The 16,348-nt window shown below is 47.5% G+C and overlaps 2 protein-coding genes across 8 annotated transcripts in view; one reads left to right on the top strand and one right to left on the bottom strand.

Annotated features, from left to right (window-relative positions):
• Positions 1-10,682, top strand: part of Itgb1bp1 (integrin subunit beta 1 binding protein 1) — a 13,244-nt gene extending 2,562 nt beyond the window's left edge. For 2 of the 4 annotated variants that reach the window (XM_013353515.2, XM_013353516.2), the window contains exons 2-8: positions 1,228-1,321; positions 2,897-3,024; positions 4,867-4,945; positions 6,508-6,641; positions 9,032-9,124; positions 9,614-9,763; positions 10,187-10,682. In XM_013353515.2, coding sequence (XP_013208969.1) covers positions 2,953-3,024; positions 4,867-4,945; positions 6,508-6,641; positions 9,032-9,124; positions 9,614-9,763; positions 10,187-10,258 — 600 coding nt within the window. In that variant the 5' untranslated portion in view covers positions 1,228-1,321; positions 2,897-2,952 and the 3' untranslated portion in view covers positions 10,259-10,682. Of the gene's footprint in view, positions 1-899; positions 1,138-1,227; positions 1,322-2,896; positions 3,025-4,866; positions 4,946-6,507; positions 6,642-9,031; positions 9,125-9,613; positions 9,764-10,186 lie in introns of those variants that run through there. The other 2 variants (XM_026788948.1, XM_005366497.2) reach the window with 2 other exon arrangements.
• Positions 10,683-10,847: 165 nt separating this feature from the next.
• The window catches only part of Asap2 (ArfGAP with SH3 domain, ankyrin repeat and PH domain 2), a 151,293-nt gene continuing 145,792 nt past the window's right edge, over positions 10,848-16,348 (bottom strand). For 2 of the 4 annotated variants that reach the window (XM_013353523.2, XM_013353524.2), the window contains 2 exons: positions 16,093-16,215; positions 10,848-13,503 (listed from right to left, as the gene is read on the bottom strand). In XM_013353523.2, coding sequence (XP_013208977.2) covers positions 13,429-13,503; positions 16,093-16,215 — 198 coding nt within the window. In that variant the 3' untranslated portion in view covers positions 10,848-13,428. The remainder of the gene's footprint in view (positions 13,504-16,092; positions 16,216-16,348) is intronic. The other 2 variants (XM_013353525.2, XM_013353526.2) reach the window with 1 other exon arrangement.

The raw sequence follows: 16,348 nt of genomic DNA, 5'->3' as shown, positions 1-16,348 counted from the left end.
AGGGCAGGGTGTGTGCATGCGGGTTATAGGCATTTGGTGCAGGGCAGGGTGTGTGCATGCGGGTTATAGGCATTTGGTGCAGGGCAGGGTGTGTGTGTGTGGGTTATAGGCATTTGGTGCAGTTATGGAACCAATCCTCTGTAGATACCAAGAGGTCTGCACTAAAAATAATGCACCTACGGATGTCACCAAGCAACAATTTCACTGTCACGGACACTCCGTGGTGCTTTCTGCCGCTGGGTTAACCTAGGTGGGCACAGGCCTGGGAATAGGGGCTCCTGCTGTCAGCCCCTTCCTACAGGCGTCTTTGTGCATGGAGCCATCCTGTACGGCAACTTCTTTTCACATTCAGTTTTCCGCATGGGAATTATTGTTCTCCAATAGTTGGATTTTTCTTATTGATCTACTCATTCCCACTAAAAATGGACACCCACACCCACACACACACACACACACACACTCCTGGGTCAGCTTTGTCCTTGTGCCATGAGTCCCCAGCACCTAGGTGCTTGTTACCTGTCTTTGGGTTTCTGTTGCTATGAAGAGACACCATGACGACGGCAACTCTTATAAAGGAAAACATTTAATTAATTATTTATTTATTTATTTTGCTTTTTCGAGACAGGGTTTCTCTGTGGCTTTGGAGCCTGTCCTGGAACTAGCTTTGTAGACCAGGCTGGTCTCGAACTCACAGAGATCCACCTGGCTCTGCCTCCCGAGTGCTGGGATTAAAGGCGTGCGCCACCATCGCCCAGCTAAAGGAAAACATTTAATTAGGGTGGCTTGCTTACAGTTCAGAGGTTCAGCCCATTATCATCATGATGGAACATGGCGACATACAGGCAGACATGGTGCTGGAGAAATATGTTAGAGTCCTACGTCTTGCAGGCAACAGGAAATGGTCTGTAACACTGAGTGGTATCTTAAGCATAGGTGTCCTCCAAATGATGCACTTCTTCCAACAAGGCCACACCTCCTAAGAGCGCCACGCCTGTTGGAACCACCACAGTGTCCATTCAGGACTGAGTGAACGAGTCAGCCCTTCTTGCTACAAATAAAGTGAGCATTGAGAAGGAGCTTGGGTGCGAGGCTGACCAAAGGCTCAGGTGCAGGCTGCCATGGCAAGGAGCCCAGAAGGTGGGTGGAGAGTGGGTGCTACAAGAACAAGCAGAAGCTCTGAGCCTGCCTTGGGTCCTCTAGCCACTACCCGTTTCCTCCCTCTGCCAGGTCTGCTGTTCAGCCTGGAAGGGACTGGGCACATCAGGGGAAGGGGAGCTGCTGTACAAATCGCTGTGTGCAGGACCTTGGAGAACAACACCAAGTAAGTGTTTGGTTCTGGTAAAACAGGATCTATCGAGATCAGTTTTAGGCAAAATGTATTAGGTTTGTCTTCCTCAAAAATTCTGAGTTGAAAATTGGGTCAGGACTCCCTCATCTATAAAATGTAGACTGTACCCACCTTCCTTAAGCTCCTGCTTTTTCTGGGTGCAGGGAGGTGAGGAGCTGACTCTTAGGTGTGCTTTTTATGTTGGATTTTTACTTAAAGGCCTTTCTCTATGGAAAGAAAAGGGCACATTTCAGGCATGAAATGTAGTCCCTGCCTGTCACCCCAGCCCTTGGGAAGCTCCGACAAGAGGATCATGAGTTTAAGTTTAGCCTGGGCTACACAGCAAGATTCTGTCTCAAGGGGTGTGGTGGTGCATGCCTATAATCTCTACATCCTAGAGCTCTGCAGAGGTGGAAGAATCAGTTCAGGGTCATCCTAGGTCATACATTGAGTTCAAGGCCAGCTTAGCCTGAGAGACCCTGTCTCAAAATACTAGGGGCGTGAGTGTGTATGTGTGAGAGTGTTGGCACAGTCTTCATCTAGCATGTGCAGATGCACTTACCCTGCCACTCTCCCAAGTGCCTGAGGTCACTGGATCTCAGTATCTTGGTTGATAATGTGTCATATGTTTTATTTTCGTCATTCTGAATCAACTGAAAAGTAAGGCATCTATCTGGATCTTTGAGAACTGGGTGATGTGTGTTTGTCTGAGAAAAAAGTACTTTTCAGCTATGACTGCTGACAGGATTTTTTTGTTTATTCACATTTTGTAAATATTTTAAAATAATTACTTGTTTTTATGTGTATTCATGTTTTGCCTGTAATGTATGTATATGAGCCACATGTGTGCCTGGTGCCTGAGGCCAGGAAAAGGCATTGGATTCCCTGGAACTGGAGTTGTGGACTATTGTGAGCTGCCGTGTGGGTGCTGGGAGCTGAACTCAGCAACTGCTCTTCACCATTGAGCCAACTCTGCTACCCTGGTTTTTTGTAAATTTTATGTATGCATATATGTATGTATTTAATGTGTATGTGTCCTTTGTGTGTATACACAATAGGTATGCAGTTAAACATCAGAGACCAGAAAAGTACACTGGTTCCTCCGGAGCTAGGACTGCGGTAGTTTTGAGCCACCTGAGGTCAGTGCTGGGAACCGAAATCAGGTCCTCTAGCAGGCAGCAGGCACTCTAACTCTCCTTGCCTTCTGTAAGTCTTTAAGGGAGCAATAGGGAGTGAGCCAGGTTCTCACACATGGCTGGGCAAGTGCTGAACCACACAGCCACATTCCCAGAGCAGCACCCGAGGGAAGTAAGGCAAACACATCCACAGGCCTGGAAAGGCTGATGGTCTCTGTCTGTCTGTGCGGAACATGGTCTGCTGCTGATTTTCCTTCTGTTTGCTTTTTTTTGTTTTGTTTTGGAGACCCGATCTATGTAGCCCTGGCTGGCCTATAACTCACTGTATAGACCGGCTGGCCTCAAACTCAGAGATCCGCCTGCCTCTGCCTCCCTAGTGCTGGAATTGAAGGCGCGTGCGCCTCCACCGGGCTGATGTTGCTTTTCTTGACAGCAATGGAAACACTTCTTCCTCCAGGGCTTCATCTTGGGATCAAGCTATGGTGAAAGATGTTTCGCAAAGGCAAGAAGCGGCACAGCAGCAGCAGTTCCCAGAGCAGTGAAATCAGCACAAAGAGCAAGGTTAGAGAAGAGGGCGGGTCAGAGGCACAGAGGGCTGAGGGCGGCACTCCTAATTGGCTCTGGGCAGAGTGCTGGCCATGCCAGGACCCGAGTCATCACCTTACCTGACACTCTGTGTTTGCTCAAACTTTATTATTTTGGTAATTTTCTGAAATTCTTAAATTCATTCATTCAACTAAATGGGACTAAAGCTATGTGTGGTATCATTAAAACACACTGATTTAATATTTTTTAAAAAAAATACTTTTTAAACTTTTTGTTTGAGAGATTGAGGTGAGTGTGTGCCTCAGCACACATGTGGAGGTCAGAGGAACAGTTGGCAGGAGTTAGATCTAGGCTTCTGTCCCAGTTAGGGTTTCTATTGCTGTGAAGAGACACCATGACCATGGCAACTCTTATAAAGGAAAACATTTAATTGGGGTTGGCTTACAGTTCAGAGGTTTAGTCCATTGTCATCATGGCAGGGAGCATGGTGGCATGCAGGCAGACAGACATGGTAATGGAGAAAGAGCTGAGAATTCTACATCTTTGCTCTGCAGGCAACAGGAAGTGAACTGTGTGCTGATTGTAGCTTGAGCATAGGAGACCGCAAAGCCCGCCTCCACAGTGACACACTTCCTCCAACAAGGCCACATCTCCTAACAGTGCCACTCCCTATAGGCCAAGCATTCAAACACATGCATCTGTGGGGGGCATTTCTGTTCATATCACATCTTCTACTGTGTAGGGATTGAACTCAGGCTGTCAGACTTGGGCAGCAAGTGCCCTTACCTCAGTGATTTGCATGCAGCCTCTTTTCTACTCCTCCTCCTGCAGATAGGGTCCCAGGTAGCTCAGGCTGGCCTCATACTCACAGCAAGGAGCCCTGCAGCATAACCTTCCTCTCCTGATCCTCCCCTCCCATGTGCGGGAATTATATGCATGGGCCAAAATGCCTGACTATACTTTTTATTTAATTTTTTCAAGATTTACTTTTAGTTATCTCTGTATAAATGGGGAGTTATATGCAGGGGAGTGTGGCTGCCTACAAAGTCTAAAAGAAGGCACTGGAACCCAGAGACTGGAGCAATGGTTCTGGGTTGCTGTGGGTGCTGGGAACTGAACTCAGGTCCTCTAGAAAAGCTATACCATTTCAGCAGCTCATAAAATATTATCTTTAAAAGATAGAAATTGCAGGCACTGAGGGGTGAGATCTCCCGGAGTCTAGGGTTCATTGTGCACTTAACAGCCTCTCACAGCAAGCTCAGTTAAGTCCTATGGACCAGAGACTGAAGGCTGCCTGGCAGTACCAGCAGATTTATGGAGCACACACCTTCTAAATCAGGCTTTCCCCGAGCGCCTTTTCTAAAGACACAGTGACACCAACAGTGGAGTCCTGTGGAACCAAGCATGTCGTTTTGTTGTTCTGTTTACATCTACAGCCATGCTGTCTGACAACCGCGAGCCTGCCGCGGCCGGAAACTAGGGGGATAATTGCAGAGGACCAGATTAGGAACAGGGACATTTGGTTTCTCTCAGTGCTGGACAAGGACGTTGCTCACCGGCTGGCTTTCTACACAGGGATCATTTTGAGGTTCCATGGAAATAACAGGACAGCAGAGGCTCCGAGTATAAGGCAGAGTCAGAGAGGGGAGCTAGTGGCTGAGCCCTAAACTGAAGATGCTGACCACATGTGTATCTGGTGTCACGTGGTTTCCAGAGCAGTCATGTGTCATGTGTTGCTGTGGAAAATGTCTTCAGCTGCAGTCAGTCTGCTTGAACACTTGACCAGATACTGTGTCAGCTCAGCTTAGTAAGAACTTGCATCAGAGAAGACATACATATGTCTGTGTTTCTTCTCAGTCTGTGGATTCCAGCCTCGGGGGTCTTTCAAGATCCAGCACTGTCGCCAGCCTTGATACGGACTCCACCAAAAGCTCAGGTATGAGGGCCGGGTGACCTGATGGCTGACCTTGTGTTTATTCTCGTGGCTCTGTGTGGCAGAGCTAGGTCTCCTTTCCTGGTTTTTCTCCCCTTGCCACTTCTGGGCAGTTCAGACTTGGTGATACAAGACAGGGGAAGGGCTGTGTGGTAGGAGCCTGTCAAAGACACACAGACAAAGGGTCCTCAGTGCATCTGAGAGCAAGCATTTGAAAGCATCTGGGCCAAGGACTTAGCAGTTTCAAAACCGCCTTTTAATAGCTAGCAGGGACTGAATTATATTTGGGCTTAAATGGTTTTAGGGATTGGGCAGGTGTTAGTGGCTAAGGGTTTAGGACCCACTAACCTCAAAGGCTGCCTCCAGAGACCCTCACTGAGATGACAGCTGACACAGGCAAATGAGGCCATTTGTCCCAGACACAGCCGCATGAAATTGGTAGCGCCTTAGAAATTAAGAGACTCCTAATCGAGCTCTATAAATAGCTGGTAATTGGAAGTACAGTGCATTCATTCTCACTACACCTAAACTAATGTTGTCACATAGAAGTCATTATCTTGACCTCCGGGTGTCAAGAGGTTGGCATTGTTTCCATACACAAACAGAGTGAACATAATTGCACTGCACTTCCTTAGCATGGCAGGTGTCACAAGTGGTTGGTGGGAGTTTCCGAACTAGCTAGAGTTTGTTGCCATCTGTTACAGGACTTCTGACTTTATCCTATATATACATGTTTAAATATATAGATCTGAATGATAGAGCAGGCATCCTGAATCATGAAATAAAGTAGAAGGAACCCAAAGTAGTAGTTATATATTATAAGGTAGCATTTCCTATCTAGTTGACTTTTAAATATTTTCTTATTTTGAAATGAAGGTTATCAGTATTTATTTGCCCCAGTCATTGAGGCTTTTCTATATCAGTCGATCGCTGAGGAAAGAGTGTTAATAAAATTTTAAGTTCCTCCCTGTTACACCAAGAAATCTTCCATTTAGAAACTAGTAGCTAAGAAGCTGGGTGCAGACGCAGGCATGGAAGTGCCCACTTTTAATCCCAGTGCTTAGAGGCAGGTGAATCTCTATGAGTTTGAGGCCAGCTTGGTCTACATAGTAAGTTCCAGGCTAGCCAGAGCTAGATGGTTAAGACCCTGCTTCGAAAGCCAGTTAAAAACAAAAAAAAAAAAAAACAAAAACCAAATGGCTAACTTGGTGGTTGAGTACGCCTTTAATCCCAGCACCCTGAGAGGCTGGGACAGGCAGCTCTCTGTGCTTCTGAGCCATCCTGGTGAACAGAGTGAGTTTGTTTCAAAATTGGTTTGTTTGAAACGGGCCAGGAATGGCTCAGAGGCTAAGAGCACTGGCTGCTTTTGCAGAGGGCCCTGGTTTGATTCCCAGGTACTATATGGCAGCTTACAACTGTCTGCAAATCCAAGTCCAGGGGACCCGTTCCCCTTTTCTGGCCTTTGCAGGTAAAGCACCTGCACAAGTAAAATCAAAAGAAATCTTTTAAAAAGAGAAAACCTTCTGTAAAGTAGGCACTGTTGTTTGTGTCTATTATAATCTTAGGACAAAGCAACAGTTTAGACACGTGCGCCGAGTTTCGAATAAAGTATGTTGGTGCCATCGAGAAACTGGACCTGTCTCAGGGGAAGAGTCTCCAAGGACCACTAGACCTGATAAACTACATAGATGTCGCCCAGGTAAGTGATAGAACAAAACGTGACTCCAGTGGAAGCCTCTGGCTGTTCTGATGCTGAACGTATGTTGAAGGAGAATGTTTCCCTGGGTCCACTGCACGGTGCTCACCATCTGTGGCTGGAGCCTGGCACTCATCCTGGGGCAGCTTTGAGTCTTAGACCGTGCAAGGTGCCCTGAGATGGAGCCGCATGGGGGAAAGTTTCTTTACCCAGGCATAAAACGTTTACATTATCCGGTTGACCTGGCTCCTGGTTTACTGAAGAACTGATTGTGCTCACTGCTTGGACAATAGATTCTTCTAAAACAATCTGTCAAAGCCTTTCTCTACTGAAATGGTTTCACTGATTTAAAAACTCATGACATAGACCAAAAATACCTTTTCTTTAGTTGTTATTGTTTTGTTTTTTCCAGATAGTTACTTTCTGTAGTTCTGGCTGTCCTGGAACTCTAGATCAGGCGGGCCTTAAACTAAGAGATCCAACTGCCTCTACCTCCTGAATGCTGGGATTAAAGGTGTGTACTACCAAGCCCAGCATGTGTCTCATTTTTTTTTTATAATCCATTTCTACAAGAATTAAGGTGAGAGGGGCTTCAAAAATGTACTCAGGTCAGGAAAATAAAAATACAAAAAATTATCATAGGGCTGGAGAGGTAGCTTGGTGGTTAAAAGCTCTGGCTGCTTCCACAGAGGTCCCAGGTTCTGTTCCAGGACCAAGATGGCACTCACAGCCACCTTAACTGCAGCTCCAGAGGACCAACCCTCTCTTCCGGCTTCCCCAGGTACTGCATGCTCATGGCACATATACATACATGCAGGCAAAACACCCACATACATTGATAGATAGATACATAAATAGATATCTTGTAATTATATATATATATATTTATATCTTACAAAATTCTACATGTAGCAAAATTAAGGTAGCACCATACTGTTTATAAAATAAAATTATGCCGGGCAGTGGTAGTGCACACCTTTAATCCCAACACTTGGGAGGCAGAGGCAGGCAGATCTCTATGAGTTTGACACCAGCCTGGTCTACAAGTGCTAGTTCCAGGGCAGCTAAGACTATTCCACAGAGAAGCCCTGTCTTGGAAACCCCAAAATAAATAAATAAATAAATAAATAAATAAGAGATCTATACTCATACCTTTACACTTCAGAAGGCAGAGACAGGTGGATCTCTGTGAGTTCAAGGCCATCATGGTTTGTATAGGAAGAGCCCCAGAACATCCAGGACAACACAGAGAACCCAAAATCTCTTAGTCACATAGACTGGGCCTACTGACTCCTATCTTTGTGGCCATAAAGAAAGGTACTTACAAGGAAAAATAGTAACTCTAATTTGCAATTCAGCAGAACTTTTGATAGAGCCTGTTCTTATCAGTGCATAAGACTTGGAATATGGTCATTCAAACAGCCTAAGTGACAAGTACTCTGTTATACGAAAGATGTTCAAAATTATATTAGCGCTCCCTCCGTTCTGTGAGAATGGCCGGATGGCTCATCCACTGCAGAGCTTTTATTTGATAAAGCGCCATTATTGACAGCCGCATTATTTTGAGTCTGAGATCTGTGAGAATGATTGGCAAGGCATTACAGATACTCAGAGGGCCAGGAATTGAGGCATCTGGCCATGGCTCAATTACTGTAATTCATCAATTCCACAAAAGCATTTGCAATGCAGAACACCTATTATCTGCCAGCAATATCTTTTTGAGAGAAGACAAATTGGGCAGCATTCTTAGGTAGATGAGGCCGGCTGATGGATATGATCGGTTATCACCCGCGGCTTTGTTTCTCAAGAGCTCATCCTGCTGATAGATGACTTTCTGAGCTTTGTTAGCTCATCAACAGCTTGTCACCTGGCGCCCTGGGATCCTTAGCTAGCAAGATGTATCTCAGCAGTCAGAAAACACCATGTCCCCCGCTACCCAACTTCCTCCTCACTCCTTGTGCTGACAAGAAGATGAGCCTTGAGGATCTGTAAATCTAAATAGTGTAAATTTTGCTTGTTTTAAGACAAGGCACACACACAGTCCTGGCTGTCCTGAAACTGCATACCAGGCTGGCCTTGAACTCACAAAATCCTCCTACCTCTGCCTCCTGAGTGCTGGGACTAAAAGCTTGTGCCAACATTCCTGGTTTAATAGTGTAAGTATTTTAATGTCACCAGGATCTGTGGCTAGGATCTCCATTTGTCATTAGGGTTTACATCACAAAGGACAGAACAGTACAGAGAGGATCGATCTGAATTTGGGGGAAATGCTTGTGTAGACGGAACCCCAAAGGGCCCAAGGCTGTGACAACCAGAGACCAGAAGCAACTAATCAAACTCGAGGGGACTGTGCCATTTTAATGTATGCACTGTGATTTATTTCCACTCTGCAGCAAGATGGAAAGTTGCCTTTTGTACCCCTGGAGGAGGAGTTTATTCTGGGCGTTTCCAAGTATGGCATAAAAGTCTCAACCACGGATCAGCATGTAAGTGCAGCGCCTGTTCTAGGGAACTGGGAGCCCTAGTCTTTCAGGGTGCACTTGGACCTGGGTCTCCTGGGTCCTGGGTGGTTGCTGGTGTTAAGCTCTGCCTATTCCTTAGGGACAGCAGGGGCTTCTTTTGTATTTCCCACATATGTGCAGGCACCCAGTGTGTGTCATGTAGGGACTCCATATCATTTGAAAGTAGCTGTTGGTTGACGTGGAGGCCAGGCAGAGGTGAGGACAGTATAGCTGACCTTGTTCCTATTTCTCTGGGTCTAAACAGGAAAATGGACTCCAGAGAGCAAGCCACCCCATAACTAGGCATACCAGGGTCCCTTGGGCTGGGAAGCTGTGTAGTTCTTTCTCCCAGATCTACGGACCCGTCTTTTCAAGCCTCCCAGTGCACTTTGCATGGGGAAAATGTGTTTTCTGAGAACTGTGAAACGCTGGCAGCCATGTCCCAGCTTTCTGAAGGTCTTGGGATTTCCACAGGGCGTTCTGCATAGGCATGCCCTGTATTTAATCATCCGGATGGTGTGCTACGACGATGGCCTAGGAGCCGGGAAGAGCTTGCTGGCACTCAAGACCACAGATGCAAGCAATGAAGAATACAGCCTGTGGGTTTACCAGTGTAACAGCCTGGTGAGACATCTTGATTTGTTCTTGTTCAGCAGGTGACACGGTGACTGTGACTCTCCCACAGCTTGGTCATCAGCAAGCAGGAGTAAACCCTGGGTCAGCAGCTACTCAGGCTGGGTACTGCTCCTGCTGAGCAAGCAACACTGACCCGGGCTAGGTCGGGGCTCCCTCCACTCCTGAGCCGCCATCCTCTCAGGCTCAGGGCTTAGTAGCAGCCATTACTGTCTGCCCATCTCAGGAATGTTCACGGGTTGGGCAGGTGCTGCAGATTTCGGGGGAAGTAATGAGGAATTCGGGAAAGTCAGGTAGTTTCCGGAGAGATGTATCATCTCTGTTCTCACTCTGTCTTTTTGTCCATTTCCTTGAGAATCCTGTGCACTTTGTTTTGATCATATTTGCAGCAGTGTTTCTCTTTGTACAATGCAGGAGCAAGCCCAAGCAATCTGCAAGGTCTTATCCACAGCCTTTGACTCTGTGTTGACATCTGACAAGTCCTGACCTCTGTAGTCCCATGGAAACTGGCCCATCTGAGAGCTTGCCTGGTCCTGCATCTTTCTGCTTTGGATCTGCAGTGGTGACTTATGAGAGGGCATAAAGCCCCGACCCAGTGTTCTAAAGGAAGTGTAACGTGTGAAATGTCAGTGGCCACGCAAAGGTGTCACTAACAGTAGGATAACTTCCAATAAATTACCTACTTTCTGGGCTAAAAGGAAACCTTGGGGCTGGACAGATGGCTAAGAGCACTTGCAGAGGACTTGGGTTCAGTTCCCAGCACCCACAAGGTGGCTCAAAACTGCCTGTAACTCCAGTTCCAAGAGAGCTCACTTCCCCTTCTGGCTTCCTCAGGTACCAGGCATACATGTGGTGTACAATACATACATGCAGCCAGTCAATGCATACATATAATAAAATCTAAAAAGAAGATAAACTTCTGTTGTCTTTTTTAAATGTACCCAGACTTACTTAATACTGATGTGTCATAGACGATTGCATCTATTCATAGACGACTGAATGAGACTTGCATACTGTACCGACCCAGAGACTTGGGGTTACTTGCTTGGAAGTCGGGGTTAGGGGCAGGCATAGGCGTGAACTGGGGACCTCAATTTCACATGACCTCGGAGTAGCGACAGCAGTGTCAAGATGAAAAGCACCCTAACTGAAGGGTCCCATCTGTATACTACCCAGCACACAGGAGTTCATCTCAGAGTCCAGAGGACCTTGGAGGGCATCTGCTGGTTTTCACGAATGGGTTTAAAAGGATCTTATGGTTCACACCCTCTCTGCCAAGTGCCAAAAGCTAATACTTGACAGAGGAAAACCATGTCCATTTAAAAGTACTTTATTTTTTTTCCAGTCAAATGACTGGTTAACAGGAAGTCAATTTATTAAACATGCTCTAATTATAAATCACTGCATTAGGACAATGAAAATAATCCGTTTAGGTTATACAGTATATACAGTTGCGCTGCAACTAGACCAAAGTAACCGAGTGAATGAATCGAGTATCACACATCTCAAAATAGCATTCTAGGCTGCAGTTCATCCTCACCCTCAACAGATCACACCACACTAGTCTGCGCACCATATTCTGAGTCCTCTTCCCTCCAAGTCAGACCTGATGGAAAGTGGCAAAAAAATAAAATAAAAATAAAAATGAAGCCCGAATTCCACGGCCGACACTCATGAAATGTAAACTTTAAATATAAATAGATATCTACAATGTTTTCCTTTCAGTTACTTTTTCTTCTCAGTTTGCAGAGAGCAAACAACTAAGAAAGGATAATAGGAGGGAAGTCGATTAAATTTCTCTTCTGGTAGAAAGCACTATCCGTTACCACACAGTAGCACCACCAGAAAGTGGGAAAATGTTTCCTAGGCATTTAAGTACCAGTGAACCTGATAGGTTAGCTTGGGACCGGAGTTCCAATGTTGATAAACATCAACGTGATTCCTCAGAGAGCTGGCACCAGGTCACCAAAGAGGACGATACAAATGCGTGGGGGGTGGGGGCACTGTAAAAGAGGTACACTGTGCAAATGCATCTGCCCATCCTCTCGGGTCTACGAGAGGAGTGGCTAGAAGGGCTTAAACGACAGAAATGAGAGTAGTGAACATAACAAGTAGTGTTGAGAAGGGGTGGGGGAGAGACTGACCTTAAATACAGATCTAACATGTTTTTACCCAGAATCTGAAAGACAGGAGGCAATCACTATATAGCATCATAAAACATTCCAGTTTGTCCTGATTACTCTGAGACAAAGAAAGGGAAGCTCCGTGCTCCTAAGAGCCTTGCGCAGAGAGTACAGACGGAGCTGCTTCAATCAGGTCTCACCTTGACAACATCACTGCCTTGTTGCCAAGCCTACACTTCAGTCCGTTCCTTTTGCTCACACTCCAGCTCCGGTTCACACCCTATACTCGCCTCTTTATTCCGAAAGCGTGCCAGAATTTCCCATCTCTCTACCGTGACTTTTATGCTTACAGTTATTAATAGAGGTATGGCAGTCAAGTTCATGAAACAAATGAGTTTTGATTTCTATCATATACAACCTAGTCCCCCACCCCCACCCCACATATTGTAAGTTTCAAAGTTACGTGAGGCCTTACATAGTGTAACTGGGATGTCTGGGGGTACTGGGCTCCCCAGGATCTACAGATTTCTGATATGCTCTTGAATACAAACAACTGAACAGGCTAAAAACAGTGTGGCTACCATTCCTTTTGGAGAATCCTATTAAAGACAAGACACTAAGCAGAGCAGGTGTCCTTGGGGGCTGGGAGGGGAAGGCAGTGGCACACACCAGGACACAAGGAGGCATCTGCCTCTCACTGTGGTCCGCACCTACTCGTGTACAGTGGCTTTCTGAGTGACGGGGGACATTGAAGGAGGCAAATCCTAAAACACCTAGGGCACACAAGCTGGTTTCAAGGGCTTTTTGCAATCCATCATCCTCAGTTTTCAACCAAATTCAGGAACTGCAATTTAAGAATACTGGTGCAGAACAGACTGCTAAAAGTGCGATGTCCTAATAGCCCATCAGTAGTACGCCAGGTACGACTGTTCACGACAACGGGTCATACATACATGCAGGAGATCATGGCAGCTGCCACCTTGGGCTGGGGCCGGAAAAGTACAAGGCTAACGTGTAAATTGCCAAGTTGCTTTAAACAGACACTGGCTGGGTTTCAGAGGAATATGTCTTACAGGGGAATGGATGGCGTCTGTGGACAAAGTTCAGGGCACGGCAACAGACTGAAGCAGCACGGTTCCAGCCTGCTGAACCGACAGTGCCAAAGCTAAGCAATGGCACAACCGCGCTAAGGAAAGCTAAGGAATCCCCAAATTTGTCTAAGCAGTTTTAGGCTTAGCTACTCCTGAAAATGCAGGGTCCTGGGTCTAGAGTTAAAATAGCCTTTTGCCTCCTTGCTCTTAGGACATTTGGCTTTTCCTAGTAAAAGTATGGCAATGTTGCATGAAAACCACAACCTATAAAAAAGAATCCGCTTGAATATAAAAACTGCCTTTGAGTTTTCAAAACAAAATGGTACTGTGAGACGATGGGCGGCCATATGGCAGGATCCAGGAGACTGGCATTAGCCAGTCTTGGTATCAGTGACAAAATGGAACGTCGTGATGAAAGAAAGGCCTTCTGCTCAGTAGCAACTCAGTCAGCAATAAAGTGCACGAAAGAGACAGGAAAGGCTCCTTTGCGGCTGGGGTCTCCATCGATGTGGCCGATCTGAAACGAGCAAGTTTGGGTCATAAACGTTAGCGACTCAGAGGGGCAGCACATACTTGCTTGTGCGGAGGAATTTCTTCTGCCCGAGAATGACGGAAAAACAGCTAAACCATTTCTTTCCCTTCCCACCTGTGCTTGCCTCCTTCCACAAGCCTCACACACCCTCAGACGGCTACAGGAAGAGAGATGTTGCCCCCGGGCCACAGCAGGACGGAAGACACCAGGGGAGTCATCTTGGATCCACTCCCACTTTGTCTGTGAATGAAGAAACTGTACTCAAAGTCATAAAACTTGGCCAAAGTAATGATATGGCCCCATTGCTATTTCATCAGTCATTTATAGAAAGGCTTAAAAAAAATCAGTCTGGGTAAATAGCATAAATTTTTATGTATAATCCCATGTGTAATCTCAACCATGTTCATGATATTAGCAAATTGTCGAACTATACTTTTTTTTTTTTTCCCAGATTGCCACCGAGAACCCTGGGTCCTCAGGAGAGGCAGGCTCTGTAGTCATGGTAACATTTACTTCTTTTGTGGCTGTCCGGATTTTCCATACTCTTGGAAACAGACACTTTCCACTGGGTTAAGACTGGGTCAGGTTGGAATTCATCCACCACACAGGATGAAATACAGTCTGATTCCAATTCTGCTTCCTAGTGGTAGGTGTTGGTGGGTGTGCATGTGGAGGGGTGAGGCCAGGTTCCCGGAGCCCAGTGCTGGACTCTGCCCAGGCCCAGCCATGCGCGGGAGTTCCTCAGCAAACAAGAGGAAGGTGTGTGGGAGCTGAGGTGCCGAGGAAAGTGATGGGAATGGGCTTCTTCCCTTAGTGGCTTCAAGAAACGTGACAGAAACTACCAGCAGTGATGCTGCAGGGTGGAGCCACAGACCCACCAGAGAACTTGGGGCTTAAGCAGCAGCAGGGACAGGCAGCTACAGATGGATCAGGTCAAACTCCTTGTGGCTGACAAGCAAAGTGCCTCCCCAAGTCCCAAGGGACCTTTTGAAATACTTGGTATCTGAGTTTTGTCTACAGGACAGGGCCCCGAGTGCCCACTGGGTGGCAGTCCGTGCCGAGCTCTTTCTATGCACACTCCATTCCATGGGTTCATCCGTACACCCTCATCCCCAGCCTACCACCCATATCATCCCTGCTGATCCCCATGGCATCTCGGCTGCAGTGCTGTGCACGACTCCCTTGCGGAGATCCTGCTACCCAGGTCCCCTGCCTGTTAAGCGGCTGAGTTTGAACGACAGGGGCTTCTGGGAGAAGCTCAGTACCCACGCTGCTCTTGTATCAGCTGGATGCTGAGCAGGGTGTAGCTTGTGTTGGGATCAAAGTGACACAGGACTCTGCCCTGAGCCCAGCTCTCTGGATGCCTGGCTCCACACATTGGCAGTGGAGGGCTACGTGTGGAATTTATGGCCACGACGCCCCCAGTTCAGGTCAAGGGTGCTCTGGAAATGGAGCTCGAGTGGCCCATCCATTATAATAGTGAGGCGTTCACCTAAGTGACGAGGGATGTCCTTCTGAATATTATTGGTTGATGAATAAAGCTGTTTCAATGGCTTAGCAGAGTAAAGATAGGTGGAAAATTCAAACAAAGATACAGAGACAGACAGACAGACAGACAGACAGACAGACAGAAGACGGAGACAAGGAGACGCCATGTAGCCAGCCAAAGGAGAAAGATGCCAGGACATTCATTACCAGTGAGCCACAGCCTCGTGGCAATAAATAGATTAATTGAAATGGGTTAATTTAATAGTTGGAGCTAGCCAGTAAGAAGCCTAAGACAGTGGCCAAACAACTGTAACTGATAATAAGCCTCAGAATGGTTATTTCATATATTTCATAAGTGGCTTCAGGAACAGGCAAGCAGAGGAAAACCAGTCCAGGGGGACCAGCGGGATGGAGAACACTTCCAGCTACACCCGAGGACAGATCAGGCCCACTCAGAGGAGGATGTCCACACAGAAGACACCAGAGGATGTGGAAGGCACCATAAGCTAATCTGGCGGCAGCAGCAGACCCAGACTGCTTAGGCTGAGAGCTTCCCTTGTGCACAGCCCCCACGGCCCCACCCTGACTTGTACACAGCCCCCACGGCCCCACCCTGACTTGTGCACAGCCCCCACGGCTCCACCCTGACTTGTGCACAGCTCCCCCATGGCTCCACCCTGACTTGTGCACAGACCCCATGGCTCCACTGACTTGTGCACAGCCCCCCTATGGTCCCCCCTGACTTGTGCATAGCCCCCCCATGGCTCCACCCTGACTTGTGCACAGGCCCCCCCATGGCCCCACCCTGACTTGTGCACAGCCCCCATGGCTCCACCCTGACTTGTGCACAGGCCCCCCCCATGGCTCCACCCTGACTTGTGCACAGGCCCCCCCATGGCCCCACCCTGACTTGTGCACAGGCCCCCCCCACAGCTCCACCCTGACTTGTGCACAGGCCCTATGCCCCCCTTGACTTGTGCACAGGCCCTATGCCCCCCCTGACTTGTGCACAGGCCCTATGACCCCCCCTGACTTGTGCACAGGCCCTATGACCCCCCCTGACTTGTGCACAGCCCCCACACTCACCCACCACTCCTGATCTTCTTCTCCATCCACAATGATCACATCCCCCTCAGAGAAAGTCAGCTCATCTGGGTTGTCGGCCACGCAGTTGTAAAGCGCTTTGACTCGCTTGGGCTTGGCCTTGGTCTGTGTCAGAAGAGGAAGGGTGAGGGGCTAGTGCAGGGGCCAGTGTGAGAGAAAGCCAAAGTCGTAGGTAGAGAACGAGCCTCTCTCTTCTGCTTGCCTCATGAGCCACGCACCTGGGCTGGGAAACTCACAG

The sequence above is a fragment of the Microtus ochrogaster genome, unplaced genomic scaffold (assembly GCF_000317375.1).
Source record: "Microtus ochrogaster isolate Prairie Vole_2 unplaced genomic scaffold, MicOch1.0 UNK10, whole genome shotgun sequence".
NCBI lineage: Eukaryota > Metazoa > Chordata > Mammalia > Rodentia > Cricetidae > Microtus > Microtus ochrogaster.
The sequence above is the reverse complement of the archived record's forward strand: the minus strand, read 5'-3'. Positions and strand labels throughout refer to the sequence as shown.